This window comes from Nerophis lumbriciformis, linkage group LG10, assembly GCF_033978685.3.
Source record: "Nerophis lumbriciformis linkage group LG10, RoL_Nlum_v2.1, whole genome shotgun sequence".
Taxonomy (NCBI): domain Eukaryota; kingdom Metazoa; phylum Chordata; class Actinopteri; order Syngnathiformes; family Syngnathidae; genus Nerophis; species Nerophis lumbriciformis.
In genome coordinates this window covers 52,104,879-52,132,568 of record NC_084557.2, presented here as the reverse complement: position 1 = coordinate 52,132,568, position 27,690 = coordinate 52,104,879, and the positions used below count along the sequence as shown (strand labels likewise).

Sequence of the window (27,690 nt, the reverse complement as noted above, 5' to 3'; positions counted from 1 at the left end):
TGACAAAGGGCAGCCTTGGCGGAGTCCAACCCTCACCGGAAACGTGTCCGACTTACTGCCGGCAATGCGAACCAAGCTCTGACACTGATCATACAGGGAGCGGACCGCCACAATCAGACAGTCCGAAACCCCATACTCTCTGAGCACTCCCCACAGGACTTCCCGAGGGACACGGTCGAATGCCTTCTCCAAGTCCACAAAGCAAATGTAGACTGGTTGGGCAAACTCCCATGCACCCTCAAGGACCCTGCCGAGAGTATAGAGCTGGTCCACACTTCCACGACCAGGACGAAAACCACACTGTTCCTCCTGAATCCGAGGTTCGACTATCCGGCGTAGCCTCCTCTCCAGTACACCTGAATAGACCTTACCGGGAAGGCTGAGGAGTGTGATCCCACGATAGTTAGAACACACCCTCCGGTTCCCCTTTTTAAAGAGAGGAACCACCACCCCGGTCTGCCAATCCAGAGGTACTGCCCCCGATGTCCACGCGATGCTGCAGAGTCTTGTCAACCAAGACAGCCCTACAGCATCCAGAGCCTTAAGGAACTCCGGGCGGATCTCATCCACCCCCGGGGCCTTGCCACCGAGGAGCTTTTTAACTACCTCAGCAACCTCAGCCCCAGAAATAGGAGAGCCCACCACAGATTCCCCAGGCACTGCTTCCTCATAGGAAGACGAGATGCAACAATATGAAAAAGTAATATAGTTATCAGCGTTATCATTATAATTGCAATATTGTTGAATGTCCTCAAAAAGTAAAGATTATTAGACTTTATATATATTTTTAAATAACTAGAGTAAATAGACATATTGTTATAAAAGCCACTATTGTGCATGTTTTATTTTTTTAACGCTTCACTGATAGTGTCTTAATCATAGTATTTTGTCTGTTTTGATGGCTTAGCTTTTATTGTTTTAATATTGGTTTGTACTGTAGCACTTTAGGATTTATTTTAATGAGAAGTGGACTTGGAGAAGGCATTCGACCGTGTCCCTCGGGAAGTCCTGTGGGGAGTGCTCAGAGAGTATGGGGTTTCGGACTGTCTGATTGTGGCGGTCCGCTCCCTGTATGATCAGTGTCTGAGCTTGGTTCGCATTGCCGGCAGTAAGTCGGACACGTTTCCGGTGAGGGTTGGACTCCGCCAAGGCTGCCCTTTGTCACCCATTCTGTTCATAACTTTTATGGACAGAATTTCTAGGCGCAGTCAAGGCGTTGAGGGGATCCGGTTTGGTGGCTGCAGGATTAGGTCTCTGCTTTTTGCAGATGATTTGGTCCTGATGGCTTCATCTGGCCAGGATCTTCAGCTCTCACTGGATCGGTTCGCAGCTGAGTGTGAAGCGACTGGGATGAGAATCAGCACCTCCAAGTCCGAGTCCATGGTTCTCGCCCGGAAAAGGGTGGAGTGCCATCTCCGGGTTGGGGAGGAGATCTTGCCCCAAGTGGAGGAGTTCAAGTACCTCGGAGTCTTGTTCACGAGTGAGGGAAGAGTGGATCGTGAGATCGACAGGCGGATCGGTGCGGCGTCTTCAGTAATGCGGACGCTGTATCGATCTGTTGTGGTGAAGAAGGAGCTGAGCCGGAAGGCAAAGCTCTCAATTTACCGGTCGATCTACGTTCCCATCCTCACCTATGGTCATGAGCTTTGGGTTATGACCGAAAGGACAAGATCACGGGTACAAGCGGCCGAAATTAGTTTCCTCCGCCGGGTGGCGGGGCTCTCCCTTAGAGATAGGGTGAGAAGCTCTGTCATCCGGGGGGAGCTCAAAGTAAAGCCGCTGCTCCTCCACATCGAGAGGAGCCAGATGAGGTGGTTCGGGCATCTGGTCAGGATGCCACTCGAGCGCCTCCCTAAGGAGGTGTTTAGGGCACGTCCGACCGGTAGGAGGCCACGGGGAAGACCCAGGACACGTTGGGAAGACTATGTCTCCCGGCTGGCCTGGGAACGCCTCGGGATCCCCCGGGAGGAGCTGGACGAAGTGGCTGGGGAGAGGGAAGTCTGGGCTTCCCTGCTTAGGCTGCTGCCCCCGGGACCCGACCTCGGATAAGCGGAAGAAGATGGATGGATGGATGGATGGAGAAGTGTGTTCCAAATAAAATATATTATTTAGTATTTCAGGCGAGTGTTTTACTCTTTGGTCGTCCTACTCCGTTCAGAGTTCCTTAACGGACTACAAAACCACTTCTGTCTCGTATTTCTCCGATTGATCATTCTGAGATTTGACAGCACAGCTTGTAGCTTCAATGTGCACAATTGAATAGTTTAGTTGCTCAGACAGAAATATGCTTATTCAAGTTTAGATTGGGGTATATTGTTTCTTAATGGGTAAATGCGTTAATGTCTCTTGTTTTCATGTTAGGATTTCAGCTAGCGAGCGGGCACCAGTCAGTCTGTGAGTCAAAGTGCAATTATTAATTACGTCTTTTTAAAAAAATCATGTTCATTTAAAAACGGTACTACTAACCGTCCAGGGTTTAGTGGTTATTATTAATACATTCCTCGTTAAAGTAGGCTGAGTCTGCAACTGGACATGACGTCACTCGCAACCCAGGTACCATAACGTTGCACCGTTCAATTCTACAGGCAAAAACTGCTAAGCCTGTAGACTGTAAAGAGATAGTCAAAGGAATGAAAAGAGTAGTTACAGGCCTGTTTTGATGGTACTGATTAGAGTGTCTTTGAAGTTGCTTGAAAAAGTCACTGACCTGTGACATCATATGTCACTTTCTCTGTGTGTGTGCAGACTAACACCTTCTGCACACACAAGAAGAAGAAGCCCTGGTTTTAACTAGGACTAACTTAGGTAGCTGTGTCAGGTCAAGGAGAACGCCTGTTCAAGCAGGCCAGGAACAACCGCACGAGGAGATTAGGGTAGCTAAGAGGAGCTACACTGGGGGCGTGTTGCCACAGAAACGTTTATGTCTACCATTTGTTTTGGGTGTCAAAAATATACAATAAATGCATCCCCACAGGGTCCTATCATTACTGAGTCACATGCAGGTGAAAACCTTTCCTGGGTGAGAATGATTTAATACAGTGCCTCGCCATTAGTGATGCTGCAAGCAAACATACCATCCATCCATCCGTTTTCTACCGCTTGTCCCTTTCGGGGTCGCGGGGGGTGCTGGAGCCTATCTCAGCTGCATTCTGGCGGAAGGCGGGCTACACCCTGGACAAGTGGCCACCTCATCGCAGGGCCCACACAGATAGACAGACAACATTCACACTCACATTCACAATCAAGCTTTATTGCAGACTCCAACGTCTAAATAGACATACAATCACATACAGTACATAAAACAAAGAATACAGTATAAAAGGCTTTATATAACATAATATTAAAACAGTGCTGGTGCATATTCAGTAAAAGGCATCTAACAAATAAATGCAGCAATAAAAAATGCTTCTACACATTCTATAAAAGGCACAAATACCAGTGTTTCCATTTACAGGATTGGTACCTAACAGAACTACACCAGGGATTGGTTATCTGTATAATTAGATTATTATTGGACCCCTGCATATAAACTTAAATATCAATTTGTGTCAGTGGCTTGGACATAATAATAATAATAATAATAATAATAATACATTTTATTCATAAGGCGCCTTTCTGGGCACTCAAGGACACCGTACAAAATCACAACAATAAAATCAAATTGGATAAAAAAAAAACATCCAGCATTCTTCTCTGTCTAAGCATGTCAGCATCATCCTCCATCTCATCATTGATGATGTGGCCTGAATATTTGACATTGTTGCACACAGACAGAGTTTGACCAGACAAGTAGAAAAGTGGGAAATGAAGATGTTGATCCTCCTTGGTCCAACATATTACCATACTCTTTGTGGCATTATACTTGATGTCAAACTTGACTCCATAGTCTAGAAGCTGTTGAAACCCTGCACTACTGGAAGATATAATCATCAGCGTACATAAAGTGGTTGAGTAAGGTGTTCCCAAATATGCACCCTGTTCTACAACCTCTCAACTGCCTTGACAAGGTTATCTATATACAGGCCTGGTGATAGAAGCCCACCCTGCCAACTCTAAAAGGAAAGGATGAACTACTCCCCCATTTGACCAGCATAGTCTGCCTGTTGTACCAACATGCCAGAATAAGTATGATGACTCCTATGCTTCTGCTTGGTGAAGAGTTTGTGATGGTTGACTCTGTCAAATGCTTTAGATGCATCAATAAAACCTACCAACATTTTAGAGCCCTGCCCTCTGTATTGCTCTACTGCTTCTTTAAAAGCATAAATACACAAGTCAGTGCTGTGCTTGCTCTTAAAGCCAAATGGGTTGTCCGCGGTGCAAATAAGATCCCCAACTCTGTCTAATATGACACTTTCCAGCACTTTAGATAGTATATAGCAGAGGTGTGGACTCGAGTCACATGACTTGGACTCGAGTCAGACTCGAGTCATGAATTTGATGACTTTAGACTCGTCTTGACAAAATGTAAAAAGACTTGCAACTCGACTTAGACTTTAACATCAATGACTTGTGACTTCACTTGGACTTGAGCCTTTTGAATTGACATGACTTGACATGACTTGCTACTTTCCCCAAAACCCAAAGATGAAAAAGTTAATCGGGAGCGCTCCGTATTTTTCGTTGTGTACTTGTCTATCAGCGTTGCGTGTGTCAGCTGGTGTGCTCTCAGTACAACAGCCAATCAAATTAGATCTACTTTGTTTTCATCACACAGCATTCATCCAATCAAATTGCAGGACAACCAACGAAGAAGACATGTCCAAACCACACGCCAGTGAACAAAAAATGATACCTAAAATAATTTCGTTTGGGTATAAAAATTACGAGGTGGTCAACACAAAACGGTTTGCAGTATGCAACACATGCGGTTCGAAAATGACTGATGGAGAGGCAACAACTTCCAACTTCGTCCGGCATTTGAAGTTGCACAAAGAAGGGTAAGTTTTGAATGTAAGATAACGTTTATTGGCTAAGTAACGTGACTTTTATTTGCTGTGTAGTTAAATCAGTGAGGCTGTAAACTCACTGCTAACGTTATAACGTTATTGCAAACACGGGAATCTGTTGCAGTTCACTACCTTATTCATACTTTTTGTTCAGTGATTTTTTTTAAGCAGGGTTACGTTAGTCAATATATCACACGTAACGTTAGACGGCGGTCAGCAGCACCGCGTATTTTAGCCACCTAAAAAAAGACAAAAATAGTAAAATAAAGGTCAGTTAAAATGTATACTATATTATGAATAAGTGTACCGTTTTAGCTAGCTTTCTGACATACTGTTGGTTGTTTACCTCAGTGGTCCCCAACCACCGGGCCGCGGCCCGCTACTGGTCCGTGGATCGATTGGTATCGGGCCGCACAAGAAATATATATATTTTTTTTTTCTTTTTTTAATTAAATCAACATAAAAAACACAAGATACACTTACAAGTAGTGCACCAACCCAAAAAAACTCTCCCCCCTTTTGTTCTGGGCATTGAACATGAATACTCTTCCTTCACTGTTACGAGTGACCATGAGAGTCTTGGCAGTGCCTGCCTCCAGTGCTCCAGTGGAGCGAGTTTTCAGCCATGGTGGCATCATACTACGCCCCCATCGTGCACAAATGACTGACAGACTCTTGGCTAATTTGGTCTTTTGCAAATGCAATGCAGCATAGGGCCCTGACATGATGGTATGTTCACGTATATATGTCATGTTTTTTCAATGTTAACACTTTTGTACAAAAAAGTACATTTGCACTTTATTTTTCAATGTGTTTGTTCTGTAAAGGAATGAGTTAATGTTTAAAATGACTGGTTAATAGTGCTATTATGAAGTGCAATGTCAGCACAATTTTCTTTCCTGCAATTTAAAATGCACTTGTTTTAATAAATAAATACAGCGTTTGAAAAGCATACACAATCTGTGTTAATATATTAGTCTGTGGTTAAAAGGACTTGAAAGGACTCGAAACTCAAAATGCAGGACTTAGGACTTGACTTGAGACTTTCCAGTCTTGACTTTGGACTTGACTCGGGGCTTGCCTGTCTTGACTCGGGACTTGACTCGGACTTGAGGGCAAAGACTTGAGACTTACTTGTGACTTGCAAAACAATGACTTGGTCCCACCTCTGGTATATAGCATATTGGCTAGGGTGATGGATCGATACCAACCCTATCTTTAATAGGTACAGGTACTAAAATAACTGTAAGCATAGCATCTGGCAGGATGCCATGCGTTACCAACCCTGTAAACCAGATTGAGAGCAACACAGCTACCCTAGGGCTTGCTAGTTACAGGTGCTGTGCAGTAATATTATCTATGCCACATGCTTTGTTATCAGCTAGTTGCCTGATGACTTGGGAAATGTCATAGGGGGCTGATGTGTAGCACTTCCTCCTCTATGTTGCCTATACAATGTTGAAGAAAGCAGCATAGTGATGCCTCTATAGTTCAGTTCTATTTCTTCCACCAGATACACCCTCAATGTTACATGGCAATGCTGCTTTAACCCTATTTATATCTTTAACTTCCTTCTAGAAGCCTGTGACATTGGTGTCAAGCCGTTTTCACGCCATAGAGCAGCTCTCAGGGCTTTCTCATGCTTGCCAACAAAGCACACTGCATATTTGTATCTAGGAGGGTTATACGGTATACCGATACTAGTATAGAATTGCGGTACTAATGAATGAAAAACGGTACTACTCTGTTTGAAAAGTACCGGTTGGCCATATTTTATTTTTTACAGGCATGACGGCGTGTCATCACGTCATGACATTGCTGGTTTTACGAGCAGGGGAGCATGTTTGGCAGCGCACGATTACTGAGCACTTACAAGCAGACACAGTGTGTAGACAGAAAAGTGAGAACGGACGCATTTTGTCTTAAAAACTGACGATAAAGGTGAAGCTATAACACTGAAATGCCCACAGGAAGAGGTGCTTTAAGACATGGCAAGCTAGCTAGCAGCTAATGTCCATCCACAATCGGCAGTGTCATACGTAACTTCTTCTAAATCACTAATCCTCGCCTCCATGGCGACAAATAAAGTGCATTTTTTTACAAGTATCATTATCACTGCAGGACGAGGAATAGCTAAACATGCTTCACTACACACCGTAGGAGGATACAATAGCTCACCGGCGTCACAATGTAAACTACACTGTAATGATACCAAGTACAAGAGCGTATCTAGTCGATACTACTTACATCGATATTTTTTATCGTTGTGTCCTTGGGCAAGACACTTCACCCTTGCTCCTGATGGGTGCTGGTTAGCGCCTTGCATGGCAGCTCCCGCCATCAGTGTGTGAATGTGTGTGTGAATGGGTAAATGTGGAAGTAGTGTCAAAGCGCTTTGAGTACCGTATTTTCCGCACTATAAGGCGCACCTAAAAACCACAAATTTTCTCAAAAGCTGACAGTGCGCCTTATAACCCGGTGCGCTTTATATATGGATAAATATTAAGATTCATTTTCATAAAGTTTAGGTCTCGCAACTACGGTAAACAGCCGCTATCTTTTTTCCCCGTAGAAGAAGCGCGCGGTGCATGCTGGGATATGTGACGTTTCATTTCCATTTGTGTGTTTATGTAAAGACCCCAAAATGGCTCCTATTAAGTGTGTTGTCTGTCTAATTATAAATAATGCAGACGAGGCGTGTTAACTGAGTTCTCAACGTTTACTCACAGCGTGCTCATAACCACATTCTAACTGCCAGCATACAACAACGCTTCTCAGGGCTACCGCGCATGCTCGTAACTATCGTTGCATGCTGGGTAGTGTAGTTGTTATATTTGCTAGCTCATAACAGCACATTAAGAGACACGCTTACGCGCTTAATTCAATACTCGCCGTCATTCCGGGTGGATTGACAAAAGACCTCCAGCCGCTAGATATTGGTGTCAACAGGGCATTCGAAGCTAGACTGCTAACTGCGTGGCAACAATGGATGACAGAAGGCGAACACACCTTCACTAAGACGAGGAGGCAGCGCCAGACGACGCCAACATCTGCCAGTGGATCGTAAATTTGCCCAACTTTTCACTTCGGACACCGAAGACGAAGGATTTACGAATGAAGAATAACTTCAGAAAGTGAGCGCTATGTTTATTTTGTGTGTTGTGACATTAACGTTCGAGCAACATTATGTTGCTATTGCTCTGCACTATTTTGAATTTTACTATGTTTGTGATTGCACATTTGCGTACATTTTGGGAGTGAACAGAGTTGTTAGAACGCTGGTTTTTAATATATTATTAAAGTTTGACTGACCTATCTGACTGTTTTTTTTACATTCCCTTTAGCGCAGCGTAGGCGCGGCTTATAGTCCGGGGCGGCTTATTGGTGGACAAAGTTATGAAATATGCCATTCATTGAAGGTGCGGCTAATAATCCGGTGCGCCTTATAGTGCGGAAAATACGGTACCTTGAAGGTAGAAAAGCGCTATACAAGTATAACCCATTTTTTTTATCATTTATTATTTATCGTCACAAAATCAGTTTTTCTTTTAAATTCATATTATATTCATAAACTTAGGAAATATGTCCTGAGTTTATGAATGTTTACACATGAGAACTTCAATTATTACAATGTATGACCCTGTAACTACTTGGGATCAGATTGATACCTAAATTTATGGTATCATCCAAAACTAATGTAAAGTATCCAAACAACAGAAGAATAAGTGATTATTACATTTGAACAGAAGTGTAGATAGAACATGTTGAAACGGAAAATAACCAGATATTAACAGTAAATTAAAGTTAAAGTTAAAGGCCTACTGAAATGCGATTTTCTTATTTAAACGCGGATAGCAGGTCCATTCTATGTGTCATACTTGATCATTTCGCGATATTGCCATTTTTTTGCTGAAAGGATTTAGTAGAGAACATCGACGATAAAGTTCGCAACTTTTGGTCGCTGATAAAAAAGCCTTGCCTGTAGTGGAAGTAGCAGACGAGTAGCGTGACGTCACAGGTTGTGGAGCTCCTCACATCTGCACATTGTTTACAATCATGACCACCAGCAGTGAGAGCCATTCGGACTGAGAAAGCGACGATTTCCCCATTAATTTGAGCGAGGATGAAAGATTCGTGGATGAGGAAAGTGAGAGTGAAGGACTAGAGGGCAGTGGGAGCCATTCAGATAGGGAAGATGCTGTGGGACCTGATATTCAGCTGGGAATGACTAAAACAGTAAATAAACACAATATACTCTATTAGCCACAACACAACCAGGCTTATATTTAATATGCCACAAATAAATCCCGCATAACAAACACCTCCACCCTCCCGTCCATATAACCCGCCAATACAACTCAAACACCTGCACAACACACTCAATCCCACAGCCCAAAGTACCGTTCACCTCCCCAAAGTTCATACAGCACATATATTTCCCCAAAGTCCCCAAAGTTACGTACGTGACATGCACATAGCGGCACGCACGTAAGGGCAAGCGATCAAATGTTTGGAAGCCGCAGCTGCATGCGTACTCACGGTACCGCATCTAACTCAAAGTCCTCCTGGTAAGAGTCTCTGTTGTCCCAGTTCTCCACAGGCCAATGGTAAAGCTTGACTGTCATCTTCCGGGAATGTAAACAATGAAACACCGGCTGTGTTTGTGTTGCTGCATGCCGAACGCAATACACCGCTTCCCACCTACAGCTTTCTTCTTTGCTGTCTCCATTGTTCATTGAACAAATTGCAGAAGATTCACCAACACAGATGTCCAAAATACTGTGGAATTTTGCGATGAAAACAGACGACTTAATAGCTGGCCACCATGCTGTCCCAAAATGTCCTCTACAATCCGTGACGTCACGCGCTGACGTCATCATACCGAGACGTTTTCAGCACGATATGATCCTGACCTCATGGTAAACTACCGACCGGTGTCCCACCTTCCCTTTATTTCGAAAATCCTCGAAAAAATTGTCGCACAGCAGCTAAATGAACACTTAGTGTCTAACAATCTCTGTGAACCTTTTCAATCCGGTTTCAGGGCAAATCACTCTACGGAGACAGCCCTCGCAAAAATGACTAATGATCTACTGCTAACGATGGATTCTGATGCGTCATCTATGTTGCTGCTTCTTGATCTTAGCGCTGCTTTCGATACCGTCGATCATAATATTTTATTAGAGCGTATCAAAACACATATTGGTATGTCAGACTTAGCCTTGTCGTGGTTTAACTCTTATCTTACTGACAGGATGCAATGCGTCTCCCATAACAATGTGACCTCGGACTATGTTAAGGTAACGTGCGGAGTTCCTCAGGGTTCGGTTCTTGGCCCTGCACTCTTTAGTATGTACATGCTGCCGCTAGGCGACATCATACGCAAATACGGTGTTAGCTTTCACTGTTATGATGATGACAGCCAACTCTACATGCCCCTAAAGCTGACCAATACGCCGGATTGTAGTCAGATGGAGGCGTGTCTTAATGAAATTAAACAATGGATGTCCGCTAACTTCTTGCAACTCAACGCCAAGAAAACGGAAATGCTGATTATCGGTCCTGCTAAACACCGACATTTATTTAATAATACCACCTTAACATTTGACAACCAAACAATTACACAAGGCGAATCAGTAAAGAATCTGGGTATTATTTTCGACCCAACTCTCTCCTTTGAGTCACACATTAAGAGTGTTACTAAAACGGCCTTCTGTCATCTCCGTAATATCGCCAAAATTTGTTCTATTTTATCCACTAGCGACGCTGAGATCATTATTCATGTGTTCGTTACGTCTCGTCTCGACTACTGTAACGTATTATTTTGGGGTCTCCCTATGTCTAGCATTAAAAGATTACAATTGGTACAAAATGCGGCTGCTAGACTTTTGACAAGAACAAGAAAGTTTGATCATATTACGCCTATACTGGCTCACCTGCACTGGCTTCCTGTGCACTTAAGATGTGACTTTAAGGTTTTACTACTTACGTATAAAATACTACACGGTCTAGCTCCGTCCTATCTTGTCGATTGCATTGTACCATATGTCCCGGCAAGAAATCTGCGTTCAAAGAACTCCGGCTTATTAGTGATTCCCAGAGCCCATAAAAAGTCTGTGGGCTATAGAGCGTTTTCTATTGGGGCTCCAGTACTATGGAATGCCCTCCCGGTAACAATTAGAGATGCTACCTCAGTAGAAGCATTTAAGTCCCATCTTAAAACTCATTTGTATACTCTAGCCTTTAAATAGCCCCCCTGTTAGACCAGTTGATCTGCCGTTTCTTTCCTTTTCTCCTCTGCTCCCCTTTTCCTTGTGGAGGGGGGGGGGGCACAGGTCCGGTGGCCATGGATGAAGTGCTGGCTGTCCAGAGTCGGGACCCGGGGTGGACCGCTCGCCTGTGCATCGGCTGGGAACATCTCTGCGCTGCTGACCCGTCTCCGCTCGGGATGGTGTCCTGCTGGCCCCACTATGGACTGGACTCTTACTATTATGTTGGATCCACTATGGACTGGACTCTCACAATATTATGTCAGACCCACTCGACATCCATTGCTTTCGGTCTCCCCTAGAGGGGGGGGGGGGTTACCCACATATGCGGTCCTCTCCAAGGTTTCTCATAGTCATTCACATCGACGTCCCACTGGGGTGAGTTTTTCCTTGCCCTTATGTGGGCTTTGTACCGAGGATGTCGTTGTGGCTTGTGCAGCCCTTTGAGACACTTGTGATTTAGGGCTATATAAATAAAGATTGATTGATTGATATTTCGCGCAAAATTTAAAATTGCACTTTAGTAAGCTATTGGCATGTGTTGCAATGTTAAGATTACATCATTGATATATAAACTATCAGACTGCGTGGTCGGTAGTAGTGGCTTTCAGTAGGCCTTTAACTTGGTCATTTGAAAAGTAGCTCGCTTGCTGAAAAAGTGTGGGTACCCCTGGTCTAGGCCATAGCTTGCAATGCGATACCAATGTCAGAATCAGGCAGACCAAACGTTAATTACGGCACTCAGATTATTGCACGTGTGTAACTTGTTAGGATCCCAATGCTAACAATCCCCGGGAGAAGTCAACAATTGAAGTAGCTAAAATGATATCATATTTGACCATTAAACTGGGTGTCTGGCTCACACGCGAGGGAGCGTTGTCTGTCTTGACTCAATCCAGGTACTACAGAACCTGTAGTGATGCCAGCTTGTTAATATACAGGTAAAAGCCAGTAAATTAGAATATTTTGAAAAACTTGATTTATTTCAGTAATTGCATTCAAAAGGTGTAACTTGTACATTATATTTATTCATTGCACACAGACTGATGCATTCAAATGTTTATTTCATTTAATTTTGATGATTTGAAGTGGCAACAAATGAAAATCCAAAATTCCGTGTGTCACAAAATTAGAATATTACTTAAGGCTAATACAAAAAGGGGATTTTTAGAAATGTTGGCCAACTGAAAAGTATGAAAATGAAAAATATGAGCATGTACAATACTCAATACTTGGTTGGAGCTCCTTTTGCCTCAATTACTGCGTTAATGCGGCGTGGCATGGAGTCGATGAGTTTCTGGCACTGCTCAGGTGTTATGAGAGCCCAGGTTGCTCTGATAGTGGCCTTCAACTCTTCTGCGTTTTTGGGTCTGGCATTCTGCATCTTCCTTTTCACAATACCCCACAGATTTTCTATGGGGCTAAGGTCAGGGGAGTTGGCGGGCCAATTTAGAACAGAAATACCATGGTCCGTAAACCAGGCACGGGTAGATTTTGCGCTGTGTGCAGGCGCCAAGTCCTGTTGGAACTTGAAATCTCCATCTCCATAGAGCAGGTCAGCAGCAGGAAGCATGAAGTGCTCTAAAACTTGCTGGTAGACGGCATAGACATGGCACCCCAAACCATCACCCAACCATGCAAATTTTGCATTTCCTTTGGAAATCGAGGTCCCAGAGTCTGGAGGAAGACAGGAGAGGCACAGGATCCACGTTGCCTGAAGTCTAGTGTAAAGTTTCCACCATCAGTGATGGTTTGGGGTGCCATGTCATCTGCTGGTGTCGGTCCACTCTGTTTCCTGAGATCCAGGGTCAACGCAGCCGTCTACCAGCAAGTTTTAGAGCACTTCATGCTTCCTGCTGCTGACCTGCTCTATGGAGATGGAGATTTCAAGTTCCAACAGGACTTGGCGCCTGCACACAGCGCAAAATCTACCCGTGCCTGGTTTACGGACCATGGTATTTCTGTTCTAAATTGGCCCGCCAACTCCCCTGACCTTAGCCCCATAGAAAATCTGTGGGGTATTGTGAAAAGGAAGATGCAGAATGCCAGACCCAAAAACGCAGAAGAGTTGAAGGCCACTATCAGAGCAACCTGGGCTCTCATAACACCTGAGCAGTGCCAGAAACTCATGGACTCCATGCCACGCCGCATTAACGCAGTAATTGAGGCAAAAGGAGCTCCAACCAAGTATTGAGTATTGTACATGCTCATATTTTTCATTTTCATACTTTTCAGTTGGCCAACATTTCTAAAAATCCCTTTTTTGTATTAGCCTTAAGTAATATTCTAATTTTGTGACACACGGAATTTTGGATTTTCATTTGTTGCCACTTCAAATCATCAAAATTAAATGAAATAAACATTTGAATGCATCAGTCTGTGTGCAATGAATAAATATAATGTACAAGTTACACCTTTTGAATGCAATTACTGAAATAAATCAAGTTTTTCAAAATATTCTAATTTACTGGCTTTTACCTGTAGTTCCTCTCTGTTCAACAAGCTGGGTCGTCACCGGAGTGGTACATTTGTCAATCTACACACTAGAAACATCCTCCAGCCCAGGAGGAGGCAATTGGCCAGGACTCAACAAGCACATATTGGTAAGAGTGAGAAGTGTGTGTGGGATCCATATTAAAAGTGTGTATGAACTGGCAGAATACGGAAAAAGACGAAGAAAACATTGCCACTCACCCAAAAGGTATCGTCATGTTGGGCAGGAGTCTCTGTTGTTGGGGTTACTTCAGGAAAAATGCAAGCAGATGAAGACAGAATGTTAAAATAGTTTCTGGTGTGCTGACTCAACGAGAAAAATAGAAATATATGACTAAAAAAATCAATAAGAATAATCACACTAGATTTTCAAATGGAAAAGTATTTTATGGTGACTTAAAGGGGTCAAATAAGGAAGTTTTAACTGCATTTAAAACATTTTGTTGAGGTCTAATCAGGGGTCCCAAACCTTTTTTGCACCAGTGACCTGTTCAATGTAAGCATTATTTTCATGCACCGGCCTTCCTTGTGTGGCAGATAAATACAAGAAAAATAAGAGCATGCAAAATACAACCCACCATAATGCTAAATTAGTGGGAGCCCTGTAGTTTCTTTGCAGGTAAATGTTGTATACTGTATAATAAACCATCAACCTGCTGTGGAATGCAGATGGAAATGATTGTTTGGCACATTTACATTTTATAAGTTCATTCATGTGCATTGTATCATGGAACAAAGATATAACTAATGTAATAAATGGTAACTTCCTATCAAGAGTTTAATTACACATCTATGAACAAGATGATGTCTCCTAGGACAGATGAAAGTTATGTCTGAGAAAATGCAGTCGTTTATAATTTATTTAATGTTTCTATGCCAACGAGTGGGGGAAGAGTGGATGGTGAGATCGACAGGCAGATCGGTGCGGTGTCTTCAGTAATGCGGACGCTGTATCGATCCGTTGTGGTGAAGAAGGAGCTGAGCCGTAAGGCAAAGCTCCCGATTTACCGGTCGATCTACGTTCCCATCCTCACCTATGGTCATGAGCTTTGGGTTATGACCGAAAGGACAAGATCACGGGTACAAGCGGCCCAAATGAGTTTCCTCCGCCGGGTGGCGGGTCTCTCCCTTAGAGATAGGGTGAGAAGCTCTGCCATCCGGGGGGAGCTCAAAGTAAAACCGCTGCTCCTTCACATCGAGAAGAGCCAGATGAGGTGGTTCGGGCATCTGGTCAGGATGCCACCCGAGCGCCTCCCTAAGGAGGTGTTTAGGGCACGTCCGACCGGTAGGAGGCCACGGGGAAGACCCAGGACACGTTGGGAAGACTATGTCTCCCGGCTGGCCTGGGAACGCCTCGGGATCCCCCGGGAGGAGCTGGACAAAGTGGCTGGGGAGAGGGAAGTCTGGGCTTCCCTGCTTAGGCTGCTGCCCCCGCGACCCGACCTCGGATAAGCGGAAGAAGATGGATGGATGGATGGAATTAAGCAAGTGTACACATGTATAGGTAGGTGTTACTTCATGTTTAGGGAGCTCTCATAATGTTAAAAATTGAATTAAGAAGGTTGTAAACAGGGTGTTATGATCAAGCTTACACATTACATTTATAATTAATCATTTTTTGCCAAAATTGATTTACCACAATCAGGTCAGATCCTGGTTTGCTTTGTGAGCTTTTATTTTAGCTGTGCTGTTAACTTCCCGTGATTCCTGTGTTGTGCAGACTTCCAGGACTTTGGGGCTGGGCGACGCAACAAGCAGCCTCTGGTGCCACTTGGCATCTACCAGTAGTCTGGGGTGCTATTTAGCTTCTTGGTAGGAGCAGGCATGTGTCTGTGTACTGACTTGTCTCCACTGTTCTTGTCGTGTATCTTGAAGCTTGTTATCTTTCACCATTCTATGCTTGCTGACCTCATGTACTTCTTAGTAATAGTATCCGCTCTTGTTTTGTGGTAAGCAGTTTTTTTGTAGTTTCTTCTGTTGGTTTTTGTCATTTGCCTGTCTGCCCTGGTCGTGGCTTCTTCCCAGCAGCTCTTTTGGTTTATACTTTTCGCTCAAGTCATTTTGTTGCTGTGCCCTTTGTTGTTCTATTTTTTCCCTTGCACCGTAGTTTTGTGTTTTTGATGCCCATCCTCGTTAAAAAATATTTTTGGAAAGCCTTTGTCTCAGCCTCTGCTTTCGTTAGTTAACCGTAAGAGATCATGCATCGAACCAATAAATAAGAGATTACTGTATATTGTATTGTTAAAGCATTGCAACATGTATGTGGATGGGAATCGATGACCGGTTTGTGTTCAGAACCGGTTCCCAGTGTATCAATTCCTTGGAATCGCTTGCCATTTTGTCAAACAATTCCTTTAACGATTCTCGCGGGTGGGCAGACAGCAACGTGGCGCCCAGTTTGAGGAAAAACTCCAAAGTTTGGCTATATTTTACAAGAATAAATTATACAACAGCGTAATAATTGCAAGGCTGCTGTTTCATCAAAAGGAGGCCATAAAAGCAATATACTGAAACATTTGAAGACACAGCATGCTCTAACTATAAATGAATGTCGCATTTTTGAACCACTTCCATCTTATTCCAGCAGCATAACGATAGCACGTCATCTGAATGTAATTGTCTTTATGGTCATTGTACCAGTACAACATCATTTGCAGTACAAACCCTTAAAGTGCAGAAACAATTTAACAGTAAATAAAACAGTTACTAACAAACACCACATATCATGTTAGCACTATTATTTGTTAAATGTAAATGAATGCTTTCTAATTTAGATGAGCATGACGACAGACAGCTTCTAACGAGCTCAGTCTCGAAGGCAGGCAGTAGGCACTCGCTCCAGTTTATGTCTGCCGCTAGATGAATGTCACTGAGCAGTGACTAATTTTGTGGTCAAAAGCTTGCACCCATTTGCCAAAGTAGACTCACATTTTTTTCGGTAGGCGAATGTTCAATCGTAGTCAGAGAAAAGTTGCATGTTTTCCTCCAACCAGAATTTCTCTCTATCATTTCTGTTGTACAGATAAAACTGGAAAAAATGTAATATTATTATAATATATAATATTACTCCAAGTCCATTCATGGCAGCAATTCAACTTCAAATGTGAAACCAATATGTGATATCAACTCATTACATGCAACGTGACATATGTCAAGCCTTTATTTATCATTTTAACGATCATGGCTTACAGTTTTTGAAAGCTCACATTTATCTGAGATTTTACATTCAAGGTTTTCCTAAACTGTAAACCATTATCATCACAATAACAAACAACGGTTTGACATATCTCATTTTGCATAGAATGAGTTATTAGAACATGATACTAAATGTTACATTCTGTGTAATTTCCATGTATTTTATTTTGGTACATTCTAAAGAAGAATATTTATTTCTTATACAGGTAAAAGCCAGTAAATTAGAATATTTTGAAAAACTTGATTTATTTCAGTAATTGCATTCAAAAGGTGTAACTTGTACATTATATTTATTCATTGCACACAGACTGATGCATTCAAATGTTTGTTTCATTTAATTTTGATGATTTGAAGTGGCAACAAATGAAAATCCAAAATTCCGTGTGTCACAAAATTAGAATATTACTTAAGGCTAATACAAAAAAGGGATTTTTAGAAATGTTGGCCAACTGAAAAGTATGAAAATGAAAAATATGAGCATGTACAATACTCAATACTTGGTTGGAGCTCCTTTTGCCTCAATTACTGCGTTAATGCGGCGTGGCATGGAGTCGATGAGTTTCTGGCACTGCTCAGGTGTTATGAGAGCCCAGGTTGCTCTGATAGTGGCCTTCAACTCTTCTGCGTTTTTGGGTCTGGCATTCTGCATCTTCCTTTTCACAATACCCCACAGATTTTCTATGGGGCTAAGGTCAGGGGAGTTGGCGGGCCAATTTAGAACAGAAATACCATGGTCCGTAAACCAGGCACGGATAGATTTTGCGCTGTGTGCAGGCGCCAAGTCCAGTTGGAACTTGAAATCTCAGGAAACAGAGTGGACCGACACCAGCAGATGACATGGCACCCCAAACCATCACCCAACCATGCAAATTTTGCATTTCCTTTGGAAATCGAGGTCCCAGAGTCTGGGGGAAGACAGGAGAGGCACAGGATCCACGTTGCCTGAAGTCTAGTGTAAAGTTTCCACCATCAGTGATGGTTTGGGGTGCCATGTCATCTGCTGGTGTCGGTCCACTCTGTTTCCTGAGATCCAGGGTCAACGCAGCAGTCTACCAGCAAGTTTTAGAGCACTTCATGCTTCCTGCTGCTGACCTGCTCTATGGAGATGGAGATTTCAAGTTCCAACAGGACTTGGCGCCTGCACACAGCGCAAAATCTACCCGTGCCTGGTTTACGGACCATGGTATTTCTGTTCTAAATTGGCCCGCCAACTCCCCTGACCTTAGCCCCATAGAAAATCTGTGGGGTATTGTGAAAAGGAAGATGCAGAATGCCAGACCCAAAAACGCAGAAGAGTTGAAGGCCACTATCAGAGCAACCTGGGCTCTCATAACACCTGAGCAGTGCCAGAAACTCATCGACTCCATGCCACGCCGCATTAACGCAGTAATTGAGGCAAAAGGAGCTCCAACCAAGTATTGAGTATTGTACATGCTCATATTTTTCATTTTCATACTTTTCAGTTGGCCAACATTTCTAAAAATCCCTTTTTTGTATTAGCCTTAAGTAATATTCTAATTTTGTGACACACGGAATTTTGGATTTTCATTTGTTGCCACTTCAAATCATCAAAATTAAATGAAATAAACATTTGAATGCATCAGTCTGTGTGCAATGAATAAATATAATGTACAAGTTACACCTTTTGAATGCAATTACTGAAATAAATCAAGTTTTTCAAAATATTCTAATTTACTGGCTTTTACCTGTATATATTTTCAAAAAAGTTATTTTTTTCTATGCGATGTATGCGCCTCTTAAGAACATACTGTAGGCTTTGTAGGGTCACGTTATCTGTGAACTAAACAACATTTATAATAATTGACCTGTTTGTTCTCTTTTTCCCCAAAAAATCGATAGGAGAACCGATAAGGAACCGAATCGTTAACTAGAAACTAAAGTGGAATCGGAACTATTGTGAAAAAATCTTATCAATTCTCATCCCTAAACATGTATCTAAAGCGTTATTAGTTAGCCATTGTGCATTGTCACATTAGATATTTATATGATTTATAACTTTATTACAGAGATCCTGTACATGTAGAATATTTGCCCACTGACCACTGCATGATACATCAGCACTGGGAAAACAAACAAGAAAAAAATAAAGCAATGGATTGACCAATCACATTTTCTGAGAAACTTACCATAATCATAATCTGTTTCCGCAGTTGAGAAAGAAAATCAAAAATGAGAAAAGACAGAAATTACATTCTGGAATCACAAAGTTATAAACGTTACATTTTATGGAAGTATTATTGTAGCAAAATAATTTACAAACGTGAATCTCAATCTGTATGTGTGTAACCAATTGATGTGTGCGTGTAATCAGATCCTCGTGTGTGTGTTTTAAATTGTTTGTCAGTATTATGCTTTGTCTGTGTGTATAAAAATATCCATCTGTCCGTAACTGACCATGTCCATGTCAGAGCTATTAAAAACAATCAAGTAGAAAGCTGTAATGCAATGGCGTGCGACGAAGCTAGAGGTTTTTCATCAAGCATGGAATCATACTTTGATAAACTACAAATACGCTTTTGCCTTAGCTGAAACTAAATTGCTCTAACCTCACCCACCTCAATAAAAAATTATCCTAAATATGTGTTTAAAGCAATAGCATCGCTAACCCAACAGGGTCTTCTCCCAGTAGGTCCACTTTATGCAATTACTTTCTATAAAAATTGAGCTCATTAGAAAGGAGAATAAAGACATATTTTAGAATGCATCAAATGACATATTGGTTTGTCCATCCAACCATCCCTCCATTCCTCCATCCATCCAATATTTGTCTACCACTCGCCCCTCTCAGGGTCGCGGGGGTGCTGGAGCCTATCGTAGCTGCAATCGGGCGGAAGGCGGGGTAGACCCTAGACAAGTTGCCACCCCATCGCAGGCTCAGACTTAGCATTTTCTTGGCTTAACCCCTACTCATTGAAAGGATGCACTGTGTATCCTATAACAACGTGACCTCAAAGGATGTTAAGGTTTCTTGTGGAGTTCCACAGGGTTTGGTTCTTGGTCCTGCACTTTCAACTATTTATACGCTGCTGCAAGGCAACATCATACGCAATTATGGTGTTAACTTTTACTGTTATGCTGGTGATACCCAACTTTCTATGCTTCTAAAGCTGACCAAGACGCCAGACTGTAGTCATTTGGAGGAGTGTCTAAGTGAAATCAAACAATGAATGTCCGGCAACATCCTGCATCTTAACACAAAGAAATAGATGTTGATTATCGGTCCTACACGATAGAGGCCCTTGTTTACAGATACCACTTTGAAATTCGACAATAAAACAATTGTACAAAGGGACTCTGTGAAAAATCTCTGCATTATTTTCGACTCAACTCTCTCGTTTGAGCTGCACATTAAGAGTGTTTCTATAACAGCCTTATCTCATCTCCGTAATATCGTTAAAATCTGTCCCATTTTGTCCACCACCGATGCTGAAATCATTATTCATGCGTTCGTTACGTCTCGTCTCGATTACTGTAACGTATTATTTTCGGGTCTCCCAATGTCCAGCATCAAAAGATTACAGTTGGTACAAAATGTGGCTGCTAGACTTTTGACTAGGACAAGAAAGTTTGATCATATTACGCCTATACTGGCTCACCTGCACTGGCTCCCAATACACTTCAGAGGCAATTTTAAGGATTTGTGACTTACGTGCAAAATATTAAACGGTCTAGAACCATCTTATTTAACCAGTTTTCTTTTCTGCTCTGCCTTCCTCTCCAGGTGACCACGGATCATTTCTGGAGATGTACCGTCTGGAAGAGGCACTAGCTGTCCCGAGTCGTGACCACGGGTGGACCACTCCTCTATGTATCATCGGTGACGTCTTGTCTAAAAGGAACAAGATCCCCCTGCACCCCTTTGCTGGCTTCCCGATGGACTGGACTCTAATATTATCATGAATGTAACAATTCAATAACTGTACCCACTCTGTACTCATTACAGCAGGTCACCTACATCTGCGGCCCCTTCCCAAGGTTTCCTCTTTTTCCCCATCTTGGGCTTTTGGAGCTTTTCTTAATAAGGCTCCTCCACAGTCTAAGACCTGCTACTTGATCTGCATCAGTTGGTGACGTCTCTGTGCTACACGCAAGAGGATCTCTGCTGGCCTCCCTATGGACCCCAAATGGAGTTGGGTTCAGATCAGAAGATGTCATTGTTGTTTGTGACGCCTTTTGAGGCACTTATGATTAGGACTATATAAATACATTTTGATTGATGGATTGATTGATCTCTTCAGGTTCTGAGCCTGGCTTTGGACTCAGCAAATAGGGGCTGGTCTGCCGAGGTTCAAAGCGCAGAGTATGGCTCAAATGACGCGGGGAAGTTGGCGATTGGTAACCTGTTTTGCTAGAGACACCCGTATTGGTATTGGGCTATTTCTAGTCACATGTTGTGTATGCATCTGTCATAGCACACAATTATTATTCTGTCTTAAAAACGTTTTAAAAAAGCACAAAAAAGCACATAGAGATGGCGGAACTCTGCCAGGCCTTATCTCCCAATAGTAAAAAATCCTGAATTCCGCTGGTGACCTGGATTGCCCCCAAAGTGTAATGACTTGTTCCCTGTCCAATTTCGGACATTTCTTGAAATTTGCATTAAAATCCAACCATACGTTTTTGAGTTACCAGCAGAATGAAACCAACAAAGTGAAGATTCATGTTAGTCATCCACTGACTTTGTCTCTGTGGGTGGAGGCACAGACACAGAGAAGTTGAGCTCATAACGTAAACGAACATATGGTAAAGTAGTAGAAATGATCCAGATGTTCCCAAAAAGTCATCACTTGCTCCTCTCATTTCAGACATTCCGGATAGGTTCATCAAAATTCTTCCCATCACTTTTTGAGTTATAATGCTAACTAACTACCGTATTTTCCGCACTATAAGGCGCACCTAAAAACCACACATTTTCTCAAAAGCTGACAGTGCGCCTTATAACCCGGTGCGCTTTATTACGATTCATTTTCATAAAGTTTCGATCTCGCAACTTCGGTAAACAGCCGCCATCTTTTTTCCCGGTAGAACAGGAAGCGCTTCTTCTTCTACGCAAGCAACCGCCAAGGAAAGCACCCGCCCCCATAGAACAGGAAGCGCTTCTTCTTCTACTGTAAGCAACCAACCGCCCCCGGAAGAAGAAGAAAAAACGCGCGGATATCACCGTACGTTTCATTTCCTGTTTACATCTGTAAAGACCACAAAATGGCTCCTACTAAGCGACAAGGATCCGGTTCATAAAAAGACGCAATCTCTCCATCCGCACACGGATTACTACCGTATTTCACAGCAACTGATATTCCTGTGAACCGCACTGTGGAACGGGAGCACGTACGGTGAATATTCGCACCACAGGGAATGAGAAGTCATCCTTCACTGTGGTTCTAGCTTGCCATGCTAACTTCCACCCATGGTGATATTCAAAAGGAAGACCTTGCCAAAAGAGACCTTTCCAGCCGGCGTCATCATAAAAGCTAACTCGAAGGGATGGATGGATGAAGAAAAGATGAGCGAGTGGTTAAGGGAAGTTTACGCGAAGAGGCCGGGTGGCTTTTTTCACACAGCTCCGAAGGCGAACACACCTTCACTAAGACGGGCAGACAGCGCCGGACGACATACGCCAACATTTGCCAGTGGATCGTAAATGCCTGGGCAGATATTTCGGTCACAACTGTGGTCCGAGCTTTCCGGAAGGCAGGATTCACAGAACTACTGGACAACAACAGCGACACTGACTTCGACGAGACGGAACCGGCCATTTTGGATCCCACGCTTGCGCAACTTTTCAATTCGGACACCGAAGACGAAGAATTCGAAGGATTTACGAATGAAGAATAACTTCAGAAGGTGAGCGCTATGTTTATTTTGTGTGTTGTGACATTAACGTTCGAGCAACATTATGTTGCTATTGCTCTACACCATTTTGAATTTTACTATGTTTGTGATTGCACATTTGCGTACATTTTGGGACAGAGTTGTTAGAACGCTGGTTTTCAATATATTATTAAAGTTTGACTGAACTATCTGACTGTTTTTTTGACATTCCCTTTAGCGCAGCGTAGGCGCGGCTTATAATCCGGGGCGGCTTATTGGTGGACAAAGTTATGAAATATGTAATTCATTGAAGGTGCGGCTAATAATCCGGTGCGCCTTATAGTGCGGAAAATACGAATTGACAAACCCTGGAAATGACAAACAGTATACCTCCTTGCGGAGGTAACAACATTCATAATTATGATATATTTTTCTATTGGTATCAGAATTAGGACCAGCGCGTGGTATTGTGTTATTGTAAAAAGAGCCAAATGTAAGAATCTGGCCAGAAATGGTATTGCAATCACAGTCACAATTCTGTAGTCCCCTCCCCCTCTCCCTGACCGAGGTTGCCAGATACGCAGCCAAATCTCTAACCGACACATTTTACACAGAAATTAGGCTATTTTCAGGAAGAAGTATGCCATGCCTGCGTACAATATCACAACAAATCGCAATCATATGGTTGTTGTCAGAACTATCAGAAAACAAAGACAAAAACGAACTACAACCAACACTAGCAATGGTTATACTGGCGAAAATAAGCAGAGCATGCTTAGCAGCCTAATGTACGCCCAAAACTAAAGAGGAGACATTTTACCAAGGTAAGCCTTAGGCTACTGTTTCAAACGTTTCTGGCTGTCCAGAGTCGGGACCCGGGGTGGACTGCTCGCCTTTGCATCCGTTGGGAACATCTCTGCGCTGCTGACTCGTCTCCGCTCGGGATGGTGTCCTGCTGGCCCCACTATGGACTGGACTTTTTACAATTATGTTAGATCCACTATGGACTGGACTCTCACAATATTATGTCAGACCCACTCGACATCCATTGCATTCGGTCTCCCCTGGGGGGCAGGCTACCCACATATGCGGTCCTCTCCAAGGATTCTCATAGTCATTCACATCGACGTCCCACTGGGGTGAGTTTTTCCTTGCCCTTATGTGGGCTCTGTACCGAGGATGTCGTGGCTTGTGAAGCCCTTTGAGACACTTGTGATTTAGGGCTATATAAATAAACATTGATTGATTGATGGTTTCAGATTGCCATACAAGTTGGTACGTGGTCTCCAATATGCAAACACGAATGAGGAATTATGTTATCATGTGATTTGGCTGTCTCCATACGTCTCACATTGCCATGACAGCCGTGTTAATGTTGGAACACATTTCCTCAGCGTATCAGTATAATGAGAAGGAAATAGGCACTGACAAATAGGCATATCCATAGGTTTTATTTGTCAAAAATATATTTTGCCCTGTCAGTTCGATTACACTTCGACATACAAGCTAACTGGCATATATTTCGCCCGTTAGCCTGTATTTCGATGTGTCATCAAACTGGGCTATACGTATGCTCCCATTGACCAGGCGAGCATGCTAAGCATTCGTTGCACGAACATACTAGCTTTGTTCAAAAAGATCATAGACTCTATTGGACAATATATTGTTTACATACGAAATGTCCATTTCCATTTATTACAAGTAATAAGAAAACGTAAATGCCTTACTTAACCTATCAAGGAGGAAAGAAGTTTGGCGTCAGATGAAAAAATCTTCTCTGCCTTCAATCGTCTCTATTTTTCAAAGGCATCCCCGATACAAATCCTCATTTTGTTCCTGGCTTTGTCATGAATAAGTTGAGAATTGTAACGACGCCTTTTAGATTTACTAAGGCCTGACATGTTTGGTAACTTTACCAGTGGCAGTAGCTAGATGAAGATAGCGGTGCATAACTGGCAACCTGGATGTGACACACTCACAGACTTTCTAATTGGTCAAACAGTAGAAGGCGGGACATCGAAATGAAAACAATTACAAGATTTCAGGGCTGTAAATCTAATTTTGAAACGAGCATATCCCGGCTGAACTACAGTTATCAGTTATAGAGGTACCGTATTTTCCGCACTATAAGGCGCACCTAAAAACCACAAATTTTCTCAAAAGCTGACAGTGCGCCTTATAACCCGGTGCGCTTTATATATGGATAAATATTAAGATTCATTTTCATAAAGTTTAGGTCTCGCAACTACGGTAAACAGCCGCCATCTTTTTTCCCCGTAGAAGAAGCGCGCGGTGCATGCTGGGATATGTGACGTTTCATTTCCATTTGTGTGTTTATGTAAAGACCCCAAAATGGCTCCTATTAAGTGTGTTGTCTGTCTAATTATAAATAATGCAGACGAGGCGTGTTAACTGAGTTCTCAACGTTTACTCACAGCGTGCTAACTGCCAGCATACAACGCTTCTCATGGCTACCGCGCATGCTCGTAACTATCGTTGCATGCTGGGTAGTGTAGTTGTTATATTTGCTAGCTCATAACAGCACATTGAGAGACACGCTTACGCGCTTAATTCAATACTCGCCGTCATTCCGGGTGGATTGACAAAAGACCTCCAGCCGCTAGATATTGGTGTCAACAGGGCATTCGAAGCTAGACTGCTAACTGCGTGGGAACAGTGGATGACGAAGAAGCGCGCGGTGCATGCTGGGATATGTGACGTTTCATTTCCATTTGTGTGTTTATGTAAAGACCCCAAAATGGCTCCTATTAAGTGTGTTGTCTGTCTAATTATAAATAATGCAGACGAGGCGTGTTAACTGAGTTCTCAACGTTTACTCACAGCGTGCTAACTGCCAGCATACAACGCTTCTCAGGGCTACCGCGCATGCTCGTAACTATCGTTGCATGCTGGGTAGTGTAGTTGTTATATTTGCTAGCTCATAACAGCACATTGAGAGACACGCTTACGCGCTTAATTCAATACTCGCCGTCATTCCGGGTGGATTGACAAAAGACCTCCAGCCGCTAGATATTGGTGTCAACAGGGCATTCGAAGCTAGACTGCTAACTGCGTGGGAACAATGGATGACAGAAGGCGAACACACCTTCACTAAGACGAGGAGGCAGCGCCAGACGACGCCAACATCTGCCAGTGGATCGTAAATTTGCCCAACTTTTCACTTCGGACACCGAAGACGAAGGATTTACGAATGAAGAATAACTTCAGAAAGTGAGCGTTATGTTTATTTTGTGTGTTGTGACATTAACGTTCGAGCAACATTATGTTGCTATTGCTCTGCACTATTTTGAATTTTACTATGTTTGTGATTGCACATTTGCGTACATTTTGGGAGTGAACAGAGTTGTTAGAACGCTGGTTTTTAATATATTATTAAAGTTTGACTGACCTATCTGACTGTTTTTTTGACATTCCCTTTAGCGCAGCGTAGGCGCGGCTTATAGTCCGGGGCGGCTTATTGGTGGACAAAGTTATGAAATATGCCATTCATTGAAGGTGCGGCTAATAATCCGGTGCGCCTTATAGTGCGGAAAATACGGTAATCGAAAAGAACATGATTTATTAATGCCTTTTGACATATCAGGGCCATTTAATGATGACTTGACATGAAATTCTTACATAAGGCTCCTTTAAGGTGTATTTGGTGGAATTGAGAGTGCTGTGTTGCTTCTCTCTAGTTCTGTAAATAGTTTTTTTTTTTCCTTTGCGAAAAATGTACAGTCATCACATACACTGGAGACATACAACACACATCACCTTACCTTCAAAAGGCTTGTCAAGGAAGTGTCCATAAACAGTGCTGGTGACCACACCCAGGTAGTTTGTAGCCTGCAGTGTATAGTTGCCATTGTTGTGATGAGTTGGGTTTTTGAATATAAGGCATCCCTCTATGTAGTCATTGTAAAATTCCATATGTGGATACACATACTTTGTATAGGATATTTCCTGTAATTGATAAAGACAGCAAATAATGAATGGCAGGACATCATGCATTAAATATCAGGAACTCAATTCATAAATAGAATTAAAAAAGCAAACAAATATATTGTTAAATGTTGTCAAAGTACTGTTCTACCCGTTAGTGGCATGGTACTAAGTAGGAGTGTCCCGATTCAATATTGAAATTGGCTATCTTTGGGATATCAGCAGAAAAAACAAGTATCGGATGATATTGGCTTGCATCTAAAATCTCCGATCTAAGCTCCAATACAAGCAGTCCGGCAGCATGTGTACGTGTGCAAAACTGGACAACCAGTTAACATCTAAATGACCTCCAATAAGCACACAAGGTCGGTCTTTTCTTATACAGTGTTACAGTCAATTAATTTACAAAAGGTAAGCGTGGGCTATAGGCTACAAGGAGCTCACAGCAACACAACAGCACACAAGCTAGACATACACAATAAGTAATTGGACAAAAACCCAACATTTGTCAATATAAACAAGTATCAAATAATTATATTTGAATTTTACCTACTAGATACAAAGTCTCCAAGGCAGAAAAAAGTAATTAATAACAAACGTGTCGGCATTCAGCTTACTGCGCCATGAGCTTCATTTAATGAATTATTGTGACCGCTAGGTGTCTTTAAAAGTACAATTACCACTCCACTTCAGTTTAGACAGAATAAGTCAATTCCAAACGGTTAATATTAAATAGGTTAGGGTTTTTCATACCTACAATTGTTCTCTGACTAATTTCAATTGATCATATCTTTTCGAACATTTCACATTACAAAATAATAAAAATATCGGTATCAGCCAATACTTAAGGCTCCATTATCTGTATTGTATCGGAAGTGAAAAAGTTGCATCGGGACACCCCTAATACTAAGCCTCGTTCATGCCATTTGGACTATTGATTGTTTTTCTTTCAGGATTTTGATTTGTGCTCTTGTGAGTCCTCCCATTGTTTGATTAGTCATATCTGT

General features: G+C 42.5%; 1 protein-coding gene across 4 annotated transcripts in view; it reads right to left on the bottom strand.

Annotated features, from left to right (window-relative positions):
• LOC133612219 (NT-3 growth factor receptor-like) overlaps positions 1 to 27,690 on the bottom strand; it is a 127,957-nt gene that overhangs the window by 49,001 nt on the left and 51,266 nt on the right. For all 4 annotated transcript variants that reach the window (XM_061969439.1, XM_061969438.1, XM_061969437.1 and 1 more), the window contains 2 exons: positions 26,521 to 26,704; positions 13,913 to 13,959 (listed from right to left, as the gene is read on the bottom strand). In XM_061969439.1, the coding sequence (XP_061825423.1) occupies positions 13,913 to 13,959; positions 26,521 to 26,704 (231 nt within the window). The remainder of the gene's footprint in view (positions 1 to 13,912; positions 13,960 to 26,520; positions 26,705 to 27,690) is intronic.